At 38.2% G+C, this 22,358-nt stretch overlaps 1 protein-coding gene across 1 annotated transcript in view; it reads right to left on the reverse strand.

The window, feature by feature from the left end:
• Positions 1 to 651: 651 nt before the first annotated feature.
• LOC140237987 (ras-related protein Rab-8A-like) overlaps positions 652 to 22,358 on the reverse strand; it is a 29,784-nt gene continuing 8,077 nt past the window's right edge. Inside the window, exons 2-7 of the mRNA XM_072317915.1 lie at positions 17,333 to 17,393; positions 14,211 to 14,271; positions 12,707 to 12,784; positions 4,412 to 4,501; positions 3,253 to 3,318; positions 652 to 2,586 (exon numbers count right to left, since the gene is read on the reverse strand). Coding sequence (XP_072174016.1) covers positions 2,443 to 2,586; positions 3,253 to 3,318; positions 4,412 to 4,501; positions 12,707 to 12,784; positions 14,211 to 14,271; positions 17,333 to 17,393 — 500 coding nt within the window. The 3' untranslated portion in view covers positions 652 to 2,442. The remainder of the gene's footprint in view (positions 2,587 to 3,252; positions 3,319 to 4,411; positions 4,502 to 12,706; positions 12,785 to 14,210; positions 14,272 to 17,332; positions 17,394 to 22,358) is intronic.

The following is a 22,358-nucleotide window of genomic DNA, read 5'->3' on the forward strand; positions in this document are numbered from 1 at the left end:
CTCGTCAACTTTTATCTGGCTCTCACATTAGTTCACCAATATCCTCCTTCATGGATACACTGAATTTGATTATCCCCCTTCAATAAACTTTGGTAATATTTCAACTATTTCGTTCGTACGCATTTAGAAATTCCTCACACAGCCCGTATTAAACCCCATGATAGTTTTCTCAGAAACCATCAAACACAAATGACATTAACTATAGTTTGGGACAACACGTGTTCACACATTGATGTCATTGATAACCTCCATCCAGAATGCCCATCACTTTGTGGAACAACCTGGGATTATTTTGCATTTCTCAACATTTTAACTATTATAGGTTTGTTGCTTGCTTTCTTTGAAGTTCAAATATTTTTCCACAAGTATAATCCACAATCTATTCCCCAAGCCACTTTCTCATATTCCCCGATACATTAAATACACATCACTTGCGTTGATAATGGTTACCATTTTCGGGAAGTCAGCTTTTCCACTTGAATATTTAATCTTGAAAGATAATGACTGCATATTCTCCACATATCCATAACACCATGGCAAAGTGTCATATCACATAGTAATTGGTCCTGACTTAAAAAAGAAAAAAAAAATGAAAGAAAAAAAAAAAAACACACACAGGAATATATTAATATTGAGGTGCTTTAATTCCTCATTGTTGGTAAATCATTCCAATCATTCCAAAAACAGCAAGACTCTGTGAGAAACTACACAGAGTGCAACTTCAAATATCGCATCATGTAGAACTATTGACCAGTGGGAGGGAAAAGAGAATGTTAAAAAACAAACTAGATAGAATTCCCCTTCTCTATACTGCAAACACAATGTCTCACATGTCTCCTTTTTTTTTTCTGCGGAGCTACAATTCATCATCAATACATGTACAACATTCTTGCATGCATTATTACTTACAGTATATCATAATATAAATTTTACAACATAAAAAGTAGAAAAATGGAGCAAATTTTGAGACATATATTTTCACTGACCTGAAACATATTTCTCAAAGAATGCCCATTAAAACTTCATACATTTATTATTTTTAGGAGTCGTGGCATGTCAACAGTTCATAAGGGTACAGTTCAGTTTTTTTTTTTTTTTTTTTGGGGGGGGCGGTAACTTTTTTGAACAGTGTATTGATAAAAAAAAAGAACAAATAGCTTTCAATTCCAAACACAAAGTCTAAACAAGCACCCACACCTACTGATACTTCCTAGTCGACACAGACATGAGGAGATGTACAAAATGTCAGCTTGTATGTGTAGATAAGCAGACATATTCACAATTTACCAGCAAGTCTTTAAGGTTCACCACCACTTGTGATGTGTGCTTCTGGAGACACTCTCTTCACCATCAATCACTGGGATGGAAAAAAAAAATGAACTGTACCCTTAAAAGGGTGCATCACACTCTGAGAAGACAGCAAAGTGAGCAATGTCCAATGGACTCCACTACTCGTTTCTATAGAGCCGCTCGGCATAAGATGTGTTCAGGCTGGTTGCTGGGCAGCCTTCTCCCTTCTGCTTCCAGATAAGCAGTGAGAAATGGCTTGGTTACATTCTCCTTTTCATAGGTAGACTTGAGCACATGGAGATATCCCAAAGCAAGAAGACAAAACTTGTCTGACATATCATTTCAGTGAAGGGGACATGCTTTTTGTGTGTACATGTGTGTGTTTTCTTTCATTTGTACTGCTATCCCTTAATCTTTTCCATTCTGCTAAAAAAATAACGCAATACATTGTCATGTTTTGATTTATATTTCTAGGCTAATGCACAGTTCAGACAAACACTAAATAATATTTTGTTTGGTTTGTTTTTTTGTAAACAATTTCCACAATAACATGGTGAGTCAAATTGGCAATACGGTAGAGGATAAACCAATGAGTCTTTGGTATGAAGAGAATCGCATTTCCTTCTTTGCTTGCATCACTTCCTGTGCACACACCTTTAATCATAATGTCATCAGAAAGCAGCCCATACAGAAAGACCTCCCACATATCCCACAAAAAAACTATGCTTTTGAAAGAAATTTGGGTTTTCCGTAGCAGAGTTTGCTGTTGAGGTTTTGTAATGCAGGATGAAGCTAAAAATATAAAGGCAAACCATCACAGGACACTTCACCCCTTTATGTTAGTCTTGGCAAAAGTTAGAAAAGGTTGCTTTGCTAAGGGGTGCTCATCTTATGGGAATGGAAAAAAAATAATATATATATATTTATATGTATATGTATATATTTATAATCCAGAGCAGGCGAGAGGGACTTATGCCTTTAAAGACATTGGTCTAGCCACCAAGTGCACTTGGTCCATCAAATGATATCCGAGTGTCCTTGTGCCACTGGTCTTGGCACACCCTGCCCGCGGCGATTTTATCTCAGAGATGATTTGGGGGAATCCCCCGGAAAGGGGGCGGGGCCAGTCTCCAACTGCGACAGGCATGGACATCACAATAAAGTGCAGAATTTCCACCCGCTCTTCTTCTGCGACTCTTTTTCCGTGACCTTCACGCCGGTCGTCTTCTGCTGACCTGTGGCGTCCATCTTCCTGTCCATCTTCGACTTGATGTCTCTGGCAAGTGTCACGAAAGCCTGCCAACGAGACAAGGTGAATGAAATAAACCCTCTGCATGCCACACTGGATCTGTCATCCATAGCTTTGTGTGTGAAATTTGTGCACATTTGATTCATTGGCACATAAAGGGCTAAGAGAAATATGGAAAGAATGCACCATATCCTATTGGTCCTTGTGCTACTCTTCACTTTATGAAATAAATGGCATAGCATGTGAAATCTCAACACTTTTCAACTTGATGTCTCTGTCAAGCATGAAGAAAACCTGTCAACAAAGAATGCTAAAAAATGAAGTGAAAAACTTTGCATCATTTCCTCTCCGTTGCTAGCGTTCTCTTCTTATCAAAAAAGCGGATGGCCTGTTCAGTATTTTAAGATTGTTCCGTCATGACTTTGTACATATTCAAGCAGGTCCTCTCATAAAATACATTTTCCTACGAAAAACCTTACTGCTGCCATCAAGCATGATAAAGCACATCATATCTTATACAGTCACTAGATCCAACATTTTTCATTTCATTGTGTCATACTTATGCTAATGCTTTAAAAAAAAAGAAAAGCAGCAGCATTAAAAGAAAAAAAAAAAAAGATTCATGATATGCAGTAGCACAACAATTTGTTTTAATGTTCCAATGACTGAATAAACCTGGAATACCGTAGAGGCATGCACTCATTCCTACTTACCTCTTCTACGTTAATGCTGGCCTTTGCACTGGTCTCCATGAACTTGATGCCATACTCTATTGCCAGCTGCATAGAAAGAGGGGAAAAAATGGACATCTTAAAAATCAGCACAGTCAGCAACATGACGTAAAATATTTGACCTACAGGACTAAGATGGTAATGAAGATGGAACAAATCAGCAATGACAAACACATTCCAAACTTTATTTTGACTTTACCTACTTAGTATGGCCTGATACCTCCTTCTGTTTTTGGCATTTTGTGAGCATAATCTATACTGCAAAATCATGGGACTTCAAATTTGAGCCAAAATGCTGCATCCAGTTCAGCAATTCTCCAGATCCCCAAAATTGTGAAATTTCAGCATTTGCTCAATTTTTATTTTTTTTCAAATGGGGAGGCAGATATTTTGTGCAGAACTGTTCTAGTTATCAGGCAAATGCATTTCATTACATTGACATGCCCCTGTAGAAATGGTCTCCAGACAAATAAGCTCTGGGCATTATGCATGACGATCTTTGATTAATTGTGACTATTTTTCTCAAAGCATCTGTTGCTTCAGCACTCTGCAACTCCACTAAATTAGCACATTCTGGGAGGCAAAAAAAAAAAAGGCTACTGCTATATGGCAATGCATCGTTTTCGTTGTTTTTCTTATCCAGTGTTCTACGAACACAGAAAGACATCTAAACATACCTGTACATCTTCATAATCATGAAATTCTTCCGTCAAGATGTTTTTATTGCAACTGATCAACAAATTGCCCTACATCGATGTGACTCCTGCTCAAGCATGTACGCCCATGATTTCTGTTATCATGGCTGCTAATAAAACACTAATCAATTTTCAGTGGTTATTTATGTCAATGTAGGGCAATTTGTCAATCAGTTGCAATACCTGTACTTCTTTCCAAAAAGACGCATAAAGGCACACACAAAATGCTGTGTATAATGTACATGTACTTGTGAAAAAAGAAAAGAAAAGAAGGGGGAACATCCAGCCCAGATCGTGGCCAAGAATGCATTCAAGAAGTGATGAACACATCATGAAACAAATCAACTGACAAAAACAAAGCACTAAAATATAATTGTTACAGAAATTGTAAAAAAAAAAAAAAAAAAAAAAAAAAATCTACTTTGGACGTGAGCGAACTCGATTACCTGTTCTCCCTTCTCCTTTGATACTGCTCTCCTGTCATCCATGTCACATTTGTTCCCAAGGATCATCTTCTCAACATCCGCTGACGCATGCTGTAAAAGTAATCATAAACAAAATATGGACGTAAAAGTCAACGGAGTGACAGATCGGAAGTGATGAGGTGTACAGGTCAGACTTGGTCACACTGGACCGACAACTAAAAGAGTAGGTGCTTATTATTTGTGCGCCATGCCAAATTGCCTGCCTTGGCACATAGGGGACAGTTTTGCTGTTTTCTTACTGCTTCGGTCCACCTTGCAGTGATTCTGTACCAACCTTGGTAGAGTTAACTCTTTAAAAACTCTATCAGTATCACCGGTAACTCTAATGCACACAAAGTACTGTACAATGCATTTCAACATTCATAAATGAGCTGTACGTCCTGTTACATGTTCATGTGTTTGGTGTGAAACTAAACTAAGTGGTGATTAGTTACAATATTTTCTAGCCAGAATATGTGATTCAATAGCATTCCAATGCCTCAGAAAGCTGCAGGTAACAGTCAGTCTTGGCATTGTTAATTATTGTGCTTTTCATTTCCCAGCATGTTGACTGAAAGCAAACACAGATATGGACACATGGGACTATGCATCATAATGTTGTGCTGGTGAGCACAACACAGAAACCTGAAGCGTTTTGTTTTTTGTTTATTTGTTGTTGTTTTTTGTTGTTGTTGTTTTTTTTTTTAAAACTTTGACTTGATTATTCCTTTATCCATCTGACTTTTGACATTTAATTCCTCACAAAGAATCAAAGACTTCAAAACACACTGGCTATAAAATGGCACAATACCTGGTAATAATATTAGTACAAAATGTACACAGTATACAATGTACATATGTACACTTTACATCTTTGCTGTGTCCTACAGTTGTGTATAACATGTCCCTGTTAACACTTGCAACTACCCAGCATTCCCTTAAAATCCTTTTCATAGATACAGTAATCATGTTTTGTATATGACAGTCAGTTGAGAAACAGAAGGATGTTCCAACTGTGGTGGGAAAATTACAGCCATATTTGTTCTCTCCTTATGACTCTTCATTGCAAAAAGAACCAAAAATAACAACAATCACAGAAACCTGAAAATAACCATGATTCATCCCTGCTTCTGTGGTGCACACGTTCGATGCATCAGGCAAAAAATTTCAAATTTCCAGAGATTCCACATCATTCATCGCTTGCTCACAAATATTCTACCAGGGCGCAAGCCCCAGTTAGTAGGCCTTGAATTTCGTTTTCAACTTTCCAGGCGGTTGCTGTGAGTAGAATATTTGAGCGACCCACAGACCAGCACAGTCTGTGAAAGAGGTACTGAGGGCAGAGTATGGGGTAGTAATGTAGGGGTATATGCTACCGTGGTGACAGCTTTGATGATTATTACACTTCTATGCTCACTATTCCAGGGCAAAAGAGGTACTGACGAAAACACAAGCAGAACTAGTAATATCTTGGTTGACGACTCTGTGCACCAATCATATCTGACAGGGTCACATGACCATGGTTATATGAGATAAAAATTTATGATTAGACCCTGCAGAAGTATGACGTATATATACTCCCTATACAGTACCAAATACAATTTTTTTTCCTTCTAGGTCACTACCAGCATCATCTGAAAAATGATAAATATGGCACACTGACTGAATGCTTACCAGGCATATTTTAAAGCTTCAAGTTTATGATCCATAAAAATCATTAAGATAGGATGTACAATGATGGTCCTTCTGATATAAATTATCGAGTTAATTTTCCAGGAGTACAATTCGAATTACATTGCTTTCTGATCAAAATTCAAATACTATGAGATTACCTCTAATGAGCCATCTTGGATATGCATAAATGGTATTTACTATGTACATTACGGGGAGCAATCAGAACTATGTAAAATTACCATGAAAACAGAGCTACAAATATTGGTGATACATCATGTCATTTGGTAGAGCACTCCTTTCTATTTTCTTATGCTTCCAATCTCTCATACCAATTTATGATCACAAATTTATTTCTTTTCTTTCACTTAGTACACTTTGCATTGAGCTACTGGTATATATTTGACAGAAACAATAATTAAATCTTAACTATAATTTCAAGAACCTGTTAATAGTTCCTCTGTAAATTTGGCAATTGACATTTTAGAGGATTCTGACTTCATGCATCCATAGTGACTTCAAGTATATATCTTACTCAAATACACTACATATACTGTACATATGCAGTAAAATCCAGAGTTGCCAATTTGATGACCAGAGAGTAGAGTCTGGTAATGAAATCCCACAGAACTTTAAGGGCCAAGACGCAACTGCCCCAGTCAAGAGTTATCAGCCTCGTATTAAAATACAATAGCTGTACAATGCACAATGTATATTAGCCGTGAACATATGGATGTATAGTAGCAAACAATTTGCACTTTTTCTGAGTGTTGAGCATGGACCATCTTCCAGGATCTATCATAGTGGGCTAATACTGATTTGATCAAACTGATTTATTTTGTAGCCAGGCAGATATCAAAATACATTGCACATTTTCTCAAAATTTACATATTAGGTATCAGACACACCCAAACAGAGAGGTTAATGGCTGTGTACCAGGCATACAAATATGTCAAACAATACACATGAAAAAAGTATAATTATCGACAGAAAGTGACAAGCTGAATAAGCAGTTTTTTTAAGAGTGTAATGTTCACACGGTAGTGGATGATTTGCTTTGGCTGGAGCCAATCAGCATTAATAAGGGATCTGCTAGACAACCAAGGCCAGGAGAGGAGTGTGATATAACAGTGTGGCAAACTTATCAATGCCATCTGTGGAAACACAATGAAGAAATGTCCTACACCACTGAAGCACAATGGACCTTTCTGACCATATCACAAGACAAAATACCAAGAAGACACCAGGGAGGTGTTTCATAAAGCTGTTCTTAAAGTTATGAACAACTTACGAGCGACTGGTGATCAGTTGTGATGTGCTGCAGTTGTATACTTATCAGAATTTCAATAATTCAGCACAAGAACTGATCACCAGTCAATTGTTAGTCGTTCGTAATTTTCAGAACAGCTTTATAAAACACCCCCGAGTTCAAAGTGCGGGAAAATAGCAAAGACACACAAATCTCTACGCAGATTTTTCTTGGACACAAAACAAAATATTTAAACAAGCTGCCTGGCTTTAAATACCCCCATGACATGCTTACCACACCCATTATCATCTGTGGATTGAAGTGAAATGAGTTAAAATAACAGGATATCAACACGGATGACACACATAATCACGCAGCATTTTTATGTAAAATTAGCCTTCAGGATTTTATCAAAAACTTAATCACACATATCAATGGGGATATGTGCACTGTATATTTGAGTGCAAGATGCCTGAGGGTGGACCATTTTTTAAATGAATGAATCACCAAATTTTATGAATATTTGCATACCAGTAGCAGGGGTTCTGGGATTCTTAGAGTTAAAAGCTGGCAACTGACCCCAAAGTTAGGATATACAGCAATGAGCAGACTCCTCTCTCACTGAACTATTAAAAATGTTCAGCATTTATGTCTGCGGGTAATGGAAATGGCTAGCACCAATGGGTCTATTCTTTTGCTCCACTACAAGCTCAGGCTCGACATCTGGAAAAAACATTATCGCGAGATATCTAGAAGTTTTCATTCCTTTTATGGACCACTATTGGTGACAGAAATCTTTTGGCAAAAAATTGTGAGTCCTGTTCTCATTACTGGTAGTTCTCATGCTTTGACTGGCTTCCTTTCAGTTTCATGTTATTTCAATCAAAAAGCAAAATTCCCAAGCAAAGACAGAATCACTATGGACACAAATCTACATTGTACTCCACTGTCGTAATGTTGCTACTGTACTTCCTTTTTCGTATTCAAACTGTACATCTGCAGTCTACACTGTAGAATTGCAAATAATCGCTCATTACACAAAATGGGAATTGTTCATACAAACTGTATATTAGTATTCTTACATAAGTTGTATAGCTAACAAATGAGATTCACAGATCACTGCACATACATGTAACTCCATACCAAGCGCACTGATGCAATTTTGTAAATCTTCTTCTACTTAGTTTTGTCCCTTTTTTCAGTAAAGCTGCCAGACATAATGGATGTGAAATACACAATAAACAGTCAGGCATGCAGTTTGATGCTTCACGCCCAAATAGTTTATCTGCTTCACAGCGAAATTTCTTTCACACTTGAAGTACTGTCAATGACAGCATGCGTCTAACTCAGTCTATCCGCCCCCTGTCTTTAAATGCAGGATATCTGCTATGCTGTGTAACTTGTGATCACGCTTGTTAAATGCTTTCTCGTGAATCATGTAAAGCAGAAAATTTTCTCAATATCACTGACATTTTACAGCGAGTGAAGTATGGACTAATGGATGATGTTGATGCAAATATCTAAAATATCTATACTGCAATGTAGTATGTATTGAATACAAGCTATTTACCAGTACAGTGTTCCCTAAAATCCACATATTGTATGGCAGTCACTTTAATACTGACAAAATGTCTGAAGTCCTACGTTTTTAACCATGCTCCTCCTGAAGACTAATTATGAATGAGGGAGTGTGTGTGTGTGTGTGTGTGAGTGAGTGCATGCTTGTGCCTCTGTGTACGTTCATATTCAATGCTTGAGAAATGGCAGATCTTAGATTATTCATGGACACTCTATGCACACTCTATACGGTACCTGCAAAAATACTCAAAGTCAGTTCAAAGTAAAAGCTCCCAAAATCAATTTGCATTGCATCAAGATCAGTGTCATGGAATGGTGACCTCCTTTTCTCCATCATGACCATGGACACTTGACTTTAAACATGTGACTCATACTGGTTTTATGTCTTTCTACTATTCCTGTCACGGGTATTCCCCAAATACAGACTGAAAGGCCCGAATTCACAAAGGTGGTACAAATGAAACCATGGTTTAAACCATTGACAAAAACCATGGAATGCCAAGTGTCGCATGGGATATTTTGCTACGAAATCAGTCATTTCGTCGACGAAATGATTATTTTGTAAAGAAATGACAACATTTTGTAACTAAATGTACATTTTGTCCACGAAATGATAATTTCGTTAACGAAACAGTCATTTTGACGACGAAATGACCAATTTCGTAACGAAATATTCCGTTTGACACTTGGCGCTCCATGGTTTTTGTCCATGGTTTAGACCATGGTTTCATTTGTACCACCTCTGTGAATTCGGGCCAAAGAGTCATTATCACCAGCCACACAAATGTCTGTCTCTTCTCTCCAAATTTGTCCCATTCCACTGCAACAAGAAGAGGGGGTGATGCATTATTCAAACATTATTGCAGGGAATGAGACAAATTGCAACATGAGGGTCTGAAATCACACCCACCAAAACTTGTATGTACATTCAATGGATAGGGTAATGCAGCCAGTAGACATCTGCAGCAAAACTTGTTAAATCAAAAGATTATCACAACCAATGGGTTGGGTGGAGCAACAAACATCTGAACAGACATTATATAAGACTATCAAAGCCAATAGGTGGAATGTAGCCACAGAAGAAGGTCTGAAAGACACTTCTCTCCAGCCAGTAGACGGAACATGGCAACAGGAAATCTACAAGAGTAACTTGTCAACACTAACAGCGTCAACGGGTAAAAAATGACAACGTCTGCAAAGACTACTGCACCAAACAGTGTACAGTCAATAGGGACACTCATCAAAACTATCACAGCCTATGGGTGGAATGTGGTCCCAAAAAAGGTCTGAGGAAACAGCTTTCAAGACTATCAAAGCCAATCAGAGGAACAGGGGAAACAAGAAATCTGAAGAGATAAAAGTTCAGACTATCAGACTTGTCAATACCAACACAAGCAATGTTTGTAGAATCAGAAAAGAGGTCTGAACAAACATGCGTGGAGACTATCACAGATAGCAGGAGGAAAATTGTACAATGGAGGTATCAGCAAAGGGGTCTGAGGAGACAATTGTCAAGACTACCACAGCCGATGGGAGGAATGATGGATCAACACAGGGACATGAGGGTGATGATCCATCTTCTTGGAGGTAGGGGATGACTAATGTCCCCCTGCCGAATCAGAACCCAGTGGCTTGCTGGAGGGGGGATCCCTGCACCACTGCACTTCCTGAATTGAAGGAGGCGCAACACTGGGATGCAGCACACTCTCCCAAATTGGCTTCCAGGCTACACTCTGGTGGCTGCGACAAGACGAACTGTCTTTCCCTCTGCAAAAATCAGCATTTCTTCCTTTATCATATAATACATGGTTCCCTAGTATAGACAAACTGATGATTAACATTTAAAAATTAAAAATAATTATACTACTGTATACACTGAATATTTCGCGAGGTTTTTATTTTCGCGAATTTCGCGAGTCGGGTGCTATTCGCGAAATTTAAGACACACGAAAATATTGACTCTGATCCCAATGTGAATGTGACGTACATGTATGCATTTCTCTGTTTAGTACAGGACTCCACGATCGCGAATTTAACCACTCGCGAAATTGTCGGGAATTCCCAATTCGCGAAAATTTAGACTCGCGAAATATATGGCATATACAGTATTCAAACTGGATAATCCGATAATCTTTTTATGCATTTCAGCTTTTGACAGTGCTGGATGCAAACATGTACAATGTAAAGCACAAACAGCATGCATTACTCTACAAATATTCAGCCAAGAAAGAGAGAGAGAAAAAAAAGTAGTCAGATGTCTAAATTTACCATCCTCTGCAAAATGGACATGCAGTCTTCTGACCTCACACTATAATTATGAAGTTATTACCTCATAATGTAAAACATAATTTAGTAGAATGGATGCTGGAAAGCCGGAAACCTCCCCATTCCCCCCCCCCCCCCCCCCCATCCCCATCCCCACCCCAAAAGAAATTGTCATGTTCTATAGTATGCATGGTGAATGATTCATACCCATCCTCTTTGCTATGGTGAAAGTTGTTGTTACAAATCTGCCTCATTGTATCTTCCACAATCTGGCATCCATGCTATGCAGCAATGTGTCATATTCCTGTTCACACCTACATATTCTACCTACACTATGTTCTTTCAGGTTATCAAGGTGTACAGCACACCTACATTCAATATGCATGACCTTGCTACTGATAGTTTTGTTAAATTGTGTGCACACATGTAAAACTTGATGGAAAAAAAAAAAGGAGAGAGAGAGAGAGAGTACATAGCAGTTTATCCTTTGGATGACCAATCAGCAAAGATCTCAGACATTACAGAATATCATCATGAAAACCTCTGGTTTTTACAACTTGCCAAATCACATTGGTTGGAATTCATACATTCAAGCCTACACTTGTACAAAGGTCAAAAATATGAATATAAATCATCCACAATGGTTAGAATTCCCATATTCAAGCATGTAATGGTGCATGAAAAAACCCCCACAAATAAATAACTTGTCATTGCTACTCAGTGGGGTGAGGAAGAGCAACATGCAAGATTCAGGGAATTTTTAAGATTAATTCTGTGAATAAATTTAACAAGGCATGACTTGGAATCAACACCATTCTCTATTACCCCCCCCCCCCCCCCCCCCCCGGGACAATGTATCACCGGACACATTGACTGTTACATACCATGTAATCATTCATTTTGTATCTACCACACACAAGTTTAAAGATGTGCAACTGTAACTTATCAATTCCTTGCACACTTGCGCACGGTAAAACACATCATACAATGAACCGATTGCGGCTCATTGGGTACGCAAAAACAACAAGCCTACAATTATTTCACATAATACGTGCAATTAGCAGACGTTGCTAATCTCTCTACTCTGTGGTTATTCGTGCCTTCATCAGCTTACTTCCTGCTTGGCACTGTGGATATATGTAGCTCCAGCACAGATACTTGGCAGCAAGTTCAAACAATGGCAGTGTATACCACATGCATGTATTGGTGTAGAGTCGCAGACCGCCCTGCGTGAATCCTCGTGGGCGGTTCAAACGTGGTCTCTGCACTAAATTTAGACCACCATTTTTACCTGCCAGTATTGCACCAGCCCGTTTGTTAGCCCACATTCGTAACAGGTTCACATCTAAATCGGAGTCTGAATGAAGAATAAAGACTGGGAGTTATTGTGAAACTAATGTTAAGATAGATGGATAGATAAAATAGCCAGAAAGAGAGAGAGACTGAGAGGGGGAGATAAAGAGATAGAGAGAGAGAGATTACCAGTGAAATCCAGCCAAGGAGATTTGACTCACCTCTTCAATATTCCTGATCCAATTCCTGATGTTGTCGAATGACTTCTGATTTGTGATGTCGTATACCAGCATGATGCCCTTCAGAAAACAAACGTACAACGTACATGATAAGGAAAAAAAATGCAGATGACCCCCAAAGAAAGTACAAACTACTGTACATGTAAACAGGATATATGACCATCCCTAGAGGTAAGAAATGTATACTACAATGATGCTCCCTGCAGCAATTTACAGCATGACCCAGCACATACCAACAAAATACCTACGGTTACAGTTCTTTATTCCGAACTTTCGTTATTCCGAGGGTTCGTCATTCAAAGATTCGTTTTTCCGAAGGTTCATTAATCCAAATACGTGATAAAGTTTGTTATTCCAAAGGTTTGTTAATCCGAAAATGAAATAAGGTTCATTATTCCAAAGGTTCATTTATCTGAAAATGTAACAAAGCTTGTTATTCCGAAGATTCGTTACAGACCCTATATCATTGTTGGATCAACGAACCTTCGGAATAACAAACCCTATTTCATTTTCAGATTAACGAACCTTCGGAATAACGAACCTTCGAATTAACACCACAAATGTTTGGATTAATGAACCTCTAGGTATATAGAATTTGTGTGTTTCGGATTAACGAACCTTCGAAATAACAAACAGCACCCATATCTACTTGTACACAATGTTGATACACAATATAGCATTCAGCTTTGTACCACAAAAAATGAATGATCCACTGTAGCAATTTTTTTTCTTCTTCTCAAAATGAAACGTTTAACAGTAGTTTTGTAGCAACGTAACTTTTATCAGGCTAAAATTCTCTCTTGATATACAAGAAAGTGAAAGACATGGGTACAAAGTTGGTAGAACCAAACAGATCAACGACACAAAACCAGTAGGCTAGGTAAAGCCGAGTTACCTTGATGTATTTTGACAACTTATGAAATATCTACACCAGGCCAGGTGTGACATATACATGTACATGTCTATTCTAAAAATTGTGAAAGAGAACAATTATATCCAAAAAGACAAAGAAAAATTGAAAAGGAAGAAAGAGCATTTAAGTTTGCTGTTTGAATGCTCAAATACCTTCTTGCCTCAAATTTTCATAATTTTTGCATTTGTTCATTCTTACAAAACCCCCATAGGTAATTTATTTATCCAGATACAGCACTAGTGATTAACAAGCACACATGTATAACCACAGGGACAGGACACTATATTTTTTTATGATTAACTTGATATCACATGACACATTCATTTTTATTGCATCCTCTGTCAATGACTTTGAAAGACTCTCCCCCCCCCCAAAAAAAAAAAAGAAAAAAAAAAAAGAGGGGTGGGAAGATCTCTACCTAAAAGTAAGATATTTAACCTTCTCCATGATCACTTCACAATCAAGATCCACTTGTTCTTTCTCAATTTGTTATGTGGACTCAAATTACCACCTATTATAGAAGCAATTCATAAGGAATGAGATGGACCCTGTCCATATCGTCAGCTCTCTCACCATGGCTCCCCTGTAGTACGCCGTTGTGATCGTTCGGAATCGTTCCTGACCAGCTGTGTCCCTGATGATATGAAAGAAAGAAAAAACAAACAAACATAGAAACAATATTCAAAATTTGAATAAAAGAAAAAAAAAAACATGGTAGATATTCTACGGAAACATACACAATGTAATAGATTTTCACAGAAATGTCAGAGGTGTAGACTGAATGTTGATAGCACTCTATCTGCACACATTCTCACTTTTTATCAAATTTTGCCCATAGTCCTTTGCCCTTTACAAAACATTTGCACTTACAAGACAGGTACGATAGGTGTGAAATAACACACACATCATACCTGTCAATGACAGAGGTAGGTTATTTTTTCTTTGATAATTTCAAAGCACCCTCCAGTAACATTCATAACTTTAAAATCTATGCTAAATAAAACTTTCGTTTGTTATTGCAGTCGCCTTTCGTCTGTCATCATACTACATCATCTTTTAGTGACCTTTCTCTTTCATCTTCCATATTCTGCTTCAACAGCAATGTGTCTTTCAAATTTGCTGAAGATAATCTACTAAGCGTCTACTCGGAAAAGGTCTAAAGGCCTGGCATCTACGCAAACACTACACAGAGCAGACTTTGGTCTGCATATGATCTTTGACTACCAATCCTTGGCAATGTTGGCAATATAATACAGACAATAATACCCAACCAGTAGCTTTCTATATCTGTGAAAATGTCAAATTGATATTAGTCTGAAGGCGCTACAATAAACAAATATTTCAGCTTGCTCATGATGTAGTCAAATACTAGTAAAATGAAATACGGAAAAGAAGCAATAAACTCAAGTCCTGTTAAGTGACAGGTGCACTCGAATCATAGGATTCGGATTTCTAAAAGCAAACGCTACCTGGTGAATATTACATTGTGAAATGGTGCACTTGAGATACAACCTTTACGGTACCCTTTGTTTGTAATCTGTGATGTCATCAACATCAACTGCTTTGACTAAGCAATGCAGTACACTGACAGACCACTGATTCAAGAGTCAAAGTTCGAGTGACTTTTTTGTTTTTTTCAAACAGGAATCTTGAGTGGTTGTTGACGTTTGCCGCCAAACAAAATGCATGCCCACATGCATATATGACATTGTATTCCAGAGTCATCAGCCACAGTTGACAAAGGGTACTTTAGATCTACTGTAGTTGCAAACATACTGTTACAAGAGTGTACAGTGGATACACGTGTAGAATGTATGTCTGGCTTGACACATGGGGCAGTTTGACGATCCACATCATGTGATTCATAACCATGTGATCAATAAATCTGTTATGTTTTGATCAAATTTACATATGAATGGCATATTGAGAGAATGCAGATGAAATGCACCCCTTCTGCTCAGTATTAAACATCTGCAGCTGTGGTGTCTCCACACCAGGCTTTCAGATACAAGTGTACACGACATATAATTCACTGCGACAGCGCTAGACTGCACAAATCTTTACGCTGCAAATCCACACAAAACACAGACATGTACATGTGTGTATACAGTGTACATGTAAAAATATGATGTCAACATCTCATTGCCCAAATTTGGTCATAAAGTTATTTTCCCATCTTATCTGTACAGGCACAAATAATACATTTTTGAAACTGACCAAAATTGAAATGAAATAGTTCTAAAAATTATTTTAAAAACAGTCATTCAAAAGGGTGTGTGCTCTATATAATGTTTGTTAATGTACTTTCAAAGATATATTAGTGACAGAATTCTGAAATAGTTCAGCATCATCCACACGTTCACATTGCTACATCAATGCAGTTTTTCTTCTTCTTCTTCTTCTGATTCACTTTTCAATTCCACAACATTTAGATTCACATGTATTAAGTATACTGGAGAAGAGTCATTCTGTGCGACCAAGTGTGTGATACCTCCTTGGTATGACTAAGCTACACAATCCAAACACAACTTTGTGATGAACGTCCTCACAAGACACAGACAAAGTATTTTGACTGTCCTCGGTGGTATTTAAGATACATGTGTGTGCGTGTGTTGCGTGTTTGTGTGTGAGTGTGTGGTGTGTTGAGTAATGTGTTTTGATACAGTGGACCCACACGTAAAAATACTGAATCAAGCACAAGGCTTCAGCTTTTGATTATCACTTATCCCTTACATTTTCAATCTCCATATTGCTGTTGGCTAGATTTCATATCTTCCTTTTTTTTTTTCTTTTTTCAGTTGTCACTCTTTGAGAAGCAGGTTTTTCCATAATATCTGCTTCAGTTTTTCCTGGAGATGTGTAATCTCCCTCAGCATCTGGCAATATCCTAGTGCCAGTCTTAATCACCAAATAGGATACAAACTTTAAGGAAGCTCATACAGAGGAGAAGGATGAGGTCTGAAACATCTACAAATGAGCAGATGTTTCAATGGGGAGAAAAAGAAAAAAAAAATTGTTAAACTGCATAAAAAAACAATAGTAGAAGACAGGCTTGACTCACTGAATTTTTGTAAGTTCTTCATATGTGTACTGCCTTGCACTTCAACAGTATCAGCTATAAATGCACGTTTATACTACGGACAAGCATCTGCTTAAAGGGGATGGCTAGTAACTGATCAGTGGGAATGCTGGGGGATGATTGCTCCAATCCTTGTGGGATTCATTTAAGAGTACATTATATATATATCTATTGTTGTGTGAAAATTATTTGCTTCAGAACGGTCTCATATTCAAGTAATGTGCAGTTTAATGTTTCCAGGTTAGCATGCCTGTACAGTGACGGGGCATTAAACTGCATATTACTTGAATATGAGACCGTTCTGAAGCAAATCATTTTCACACAACAATAGATATATAATGTACTCTTAAATGAATCCAACAAGTATTGGAACAATCATCCCCCAGAATTCCCACTGATTCCCACTGATCAGTTACTAGCCATTCCCTTTAAAATTTTCAAATCTTAGTCTATTGCAAGATATGTGAATGCAATGATAGCACTCTTTACTCGTCAATAAATATGATTGTCACATGCAATATACACAGTACGTTAGGGCTACAAGGGCCCAGCAGAAAATTACCCTGAGTAGCCGAGGGGGAAAAAAAAAATAGATAAAAAAAATGTTCGTACTCACCATATTTGTAATTTGATCTTCTTGCCATCTAATTCTATCGTCCTAATCTTGAAATCAATTCCTGCAAGGAGCAAGAGAGAGAGAGAGAGAGAGAGGGAAAGAAAACAAAAATAACATTCAAGGATAGCACTTGATACTTGGCAGAGCTCATACTGGTAGCATTGCTATGAAAGTATAGCACACTGAGACATGTCTGAATGAAATTTTTAGGGTTTTTCTGTCTCTACATACAGACACAAGTATAGATTCATGGCACACTTCATCTTGTGTACAACTTCAATTACTTTAAGTCTAATATCACATGTACAATCTATGTTGTACACATTCGTTCCTTCACTACAGATGTGGTCATTTTCAATATTTAGTTCTATAACTACTTGAAATTTCAAGGAATAAATTTCTAATGTTAACCTCCTGGAATCACCATACATGTAGCTTTATAAACAGTACATCATGTTCAAAGATCTTGCATGCAACACCCCACACATATTAGATTACTTTGCTTGGTCATGGGTGACAGGCAAATGTAGACATTGGACTGCATGTTCATTTCCGTTCATTTCATTTCCGTTCAAGTTTTGTTTTTGTTTTTCTCCATCTTAACGTTAATATAGTCACGATGTCAATGAAAGTGAAGAAATATCAACATAAACTGGAGTGCAGTACAGTATACTTTTGTTGGGGATTGAAGAAGACATAGAAGTTTGGGTGATGAACAGTAGAGGATAGACGGGGGGGGGGGGGGGGGGACTCACTAAAAACCAAAGTTTCTCTCTGAATGGTACATGTAGCTTTAAATGCAGCTGTATCATTTTTCTCCATGCTCATTTATTCATTCACTCATACATTTGTGACCCGCTACAACAAAATGATCCTGAAGTCGGGCGAGGTCGATTATTTGAAAATTGCATGACACAAATCCCTAATCTTTCTGCTTTAAATTGATATATAACACATCGTATACAAATAATCGGATGCGGAGATATCGATGTTTAAAAGAGAGCATGTCGATACGTCTGGGAAATCACTGTTTCGAGAAAAGCGCCCTAAAAGTTCTCCTTGCGACGCAATCACGATCAAAGCACACGTAAGTCAGTTTTCACCTCCGAACAATAGAAGGTAAGCCCTAGCAACCCCCGAAATGCTCATTCAATGCGGCTGGGCATAGCGCACCCCGCCAGCACGCACCAGTCGACTGGGCAGTGTGCGAGCTTCACGCTTCGGTTAGCGGCAAGCAGCAAACTGACCAATGAGATCACTCTGGTCGTTGTTAGGGGCGGAGCCGATGTGTGGCGCTCACTCCAAATGTTCGAACCAGTTTCTGCTTCGTTGAAACGCCAAAAAAACATGGCCCAGAAAAACGCTATTTTTTGGTCTTTCCTTTCATCATTTTGCTTCAAAATTTCGACAGACGATAGAAGACATGTCAGTCTCTAATAATATGTCAAATTCAGAAAATTGTAAGTTTTGACCAATTTTGATGCTCTGACTTCAAACTCGATTTTGACGGCTTCGACCGTGCGCGACTTTAGGACCATTTTGTTGTAGCGGGTCACATTTGTCTACAAGATTGTACTTCATTGTCAATTCTCTCTTTTCAATACATAAGTGTTTATTTTTGTCAGTAAGCTTAAATTCAGTCTCATGAAGATGATAACAAAAACTCACACAAAGTCACTGGAATGTAATCCTGAAGGCATATTATCATTGTATCATACAAATGTATGTGAATATGTGCATTTAATGTATTTAAAGATGTGGCAATGAGTTTATTGTAAGTTTCAAGAAAACAGCACTTTAAACTTCCCCTGAAAGGGTACCATAGTTACATGTATGTCTGTTGCATCTGGCCCAAACATGCAAAATTATTGGGCGTGTGCATGTGTGTGTACAGCATACAATATACAGCTGCATATGTGTGTATGTGTACAAATGTACATTATGTACAGTATGTGTACATGTATACAACAATGTACAATGTAGACACACTATGTGTGTGTGTGTGTGGCATTGCTTGTCATATCAATCCCTCTACAATTTGTCACCAACATTAGATCAATACAGTTGAGTCACTCATAATCTGTTTGGTAGCAAAACACCAACATTCATCCCTGGAACAGGCCGACATCAGGATGTTGTGCTTGGGGTGAATGGAAGCTGCTCATACTGACGATGCCCCATACCGAATGCGTGGCATACAGATTCAACGTGGTGGTCAAGACAGGCTCCACGAGCTGAATGCACATTTATCTGGGCTTTATGCATGCCTCATCAATCTGGCCTCAACAGTCATTGTTTTGTTTGTTTGTTTGTTTGCTTGTTTGTCTGGGGGGAGGGGGAGAGATGTGGTGATGACACATGGATGGTAGAAATACTGTACTCCATACTTGATATTTTATTAAAAGACGAACCTACGACCAAGAAATTCAGTTTATGAAAACCTTTAAGAAATGAATAAATCAAGTTATAAACTGCAGTTACATTTGAAAAAAAAAAAAAAATCCCTAAAAAAAATGAACAAATCAAGTCATAAACTGCATTTCTATTTGATACACTTGAAACGCAAAGTGCATCACAACTCTGTAGAACCTTGAAACAGATTTATAACTGGGTCACTGTATCCAACGATCCATCTACAAGGCAGCACACTATGATAAACATACAAGTGATTTCACGATGCATTCTACATATACCTATATCAAGCAAGTGGTCATATGGTGCATGAATATGGACAGCACAGGCATCCATAGGGCCGATATGCTTGACATGACATGATGACCAAAAAGTACCTTGACCACTCTTCCCTCCCCCCCCCCCCCCCCCCACACACACACACACACACCCGGGGAGGGGGGGGGGGGGTGTAGAATAATATGCAACAACACATCAGAGATGTAGAATCAACTTTAAAAGGTCAACCACTCATACGCTATACTCCAAAATATGGTTCCGGTAACTGAACAGTCAAGATAAAGCAAGGTAACCAGAAATGTACCAGATCTCTTCAAAACAGTGATTCTATAACTTATTGTATTTTGCAAGCCTTGAAAAGCATCAAAGTACATGTATTTCACAATATATTTGCAAAAGGACTGATATTGCCTCAATGCACTAATCTGCAATGCCAAAATGGCACATATTCATGCATGAGCCATCTTTTTTTCAAAAAATGTATGCAAAATTTAAGAAAAACTCTACTCGGTGAGATCTACAGTACAGGATATCCTCAGGCGCGGTGGAGCACCCCAATTTGCATCTCATTATCGCCCCGTTCTATTTGAATTTCCAACGGGCATCCACGGCTGCCCGAAACTGTGGGCATGAAAAAGTCAAATCTTTACCTTCTCCTTGTGCCGCTATGCGTGCCGCTAGTAAACTCAAACTTCCCATACTATCTAAGTTTTTAAAAACCTTCCTTTTGATGAAAAAATTATGAAATTTGCTGCACAAGAACTTGAGATATTGAAGCATTTCGAAAATCACCTCTCGCAAAACATGCTCTCTGTTTTTTTCCGACTGGACTATGGCCGGGCTCCAATGTGTCCTAAATTGGCAACATACACTCGTAAGTTCATCAGGCCTCAATCCATATATGGTGAAAGTTTTCGCTTGGTTCCATCTGTACTTTTTGAGAAATCAACTTGTTTCTACAGGGTTTGGAATAGAAAATTGTAGTCAGCGAAACAATTGAAAATGACGTCATTTCTTTTCCCGTAATATTGGGCATGCGTGGTATGTGAGATTCAGGATTTCATGCTCATTGTTGGTTTGCATGTGACGCAGTCAATTTTGCTGAGTGTCGCATGGCGGTACGGTGACTGCTGAGCTGCTGCCGCGCACGCTGCATGCAGCAATGCGTTGTGTGTGCTGTGACATGCAACGCTACAGTGACGCGATTATATATACATGGGACCGACCTGTACGCTTTGCATTCGTGTCATTTTTGGCATTACCTTCTGTTTTTTCCGACACAACCATGGCCGGGAATATTACGGTATGAAATTTAAAATGCAAGCAGATAAATAAATTTCGGTGTACTCTGTTCGAATGGCGCTTTGGTTCCGCAATCACACTTCATGAATTTTAGGATGATTTTCGAGGCATATTTTTGGTAATTTTGCTCGCCAGGTTTTCGTTAAAATTTCACATTTTATCATTGTCAAATCCTTTAGTATGTTATATGTGCATATTCGGACATGTTTTCAAATTCAAACTAACTCAATTTTAATCCGAAAATAGGTTTCCTTAAATTGTTATTAGCTTAAGAAGTTGTTTACTTTTTCTCAACTACGCGAGTACATGTTGTTTACTTTATGCAAATGAGGCTCGGCTGCCGATGGATTTCTGCGAGATTATTGGGGTGCTCCACCGCGCCTGTCCTTGCATGGATTGTAAATGTAATGCAAATACAGTACAAGTTATCAGTCCAAGGCTGAAATTAAAATGCAGGCTCATATAGTTCATTAAGGAGTTCCTAAAGCTTATCTCTGGTCAAACATTGCAAGGAATGCAATTAAGGCCATTCTTCAACATTTAGCACTGCCCTCCTAATAGTATCATTGGATCAAGCATACTTTTCCAACTCAATTGTTTTAAAACAAGTCAAAGATCTACACGAGACACTACAATCTAGAGATCATACATTCAAGGGTAGTAAGAAAGCTGAACAAAATTACTTGGTTAAAGATTTGGTAAGAAATAACAGCTATTAAGTTGACCTGTCAGACACTATGCCATTCATTCCAGGAATGGGAGTACCGTAACATATTTTGGAGGGCAGTACAGTATGTGAAATATGGTGATCTTTTACACACTACACAGGTATATATGTCATTCATCACTGGAAGGGGAATAATATGTTTTGGAGGGCAATGTATACATATACAATGTACATACACACTGTTATATTTCCAAATTATATTAATTTGAGTTGAGCGAAGCAGAATGAGAAGGGTGAGTCAGCTCATCAGAAGAAAACTGGGACACTGTCACTGTCGATTCAAGTGAGGACACTTCTTGGTGCCCA

This window comes from Diadema setosum, chromosome 14 (assembly GCF_964275005.1).
Source record: "Diadema setosum chromosome 14, eeDiaSeto1, whole genome shotgun sequence".
Classification (NCBI taxonomy): Eukaryota; Metazoa; Echinodermata; class Echinoidea; order Diadematoida; family Diadematidae; genus Diadema; species Diadema setosum.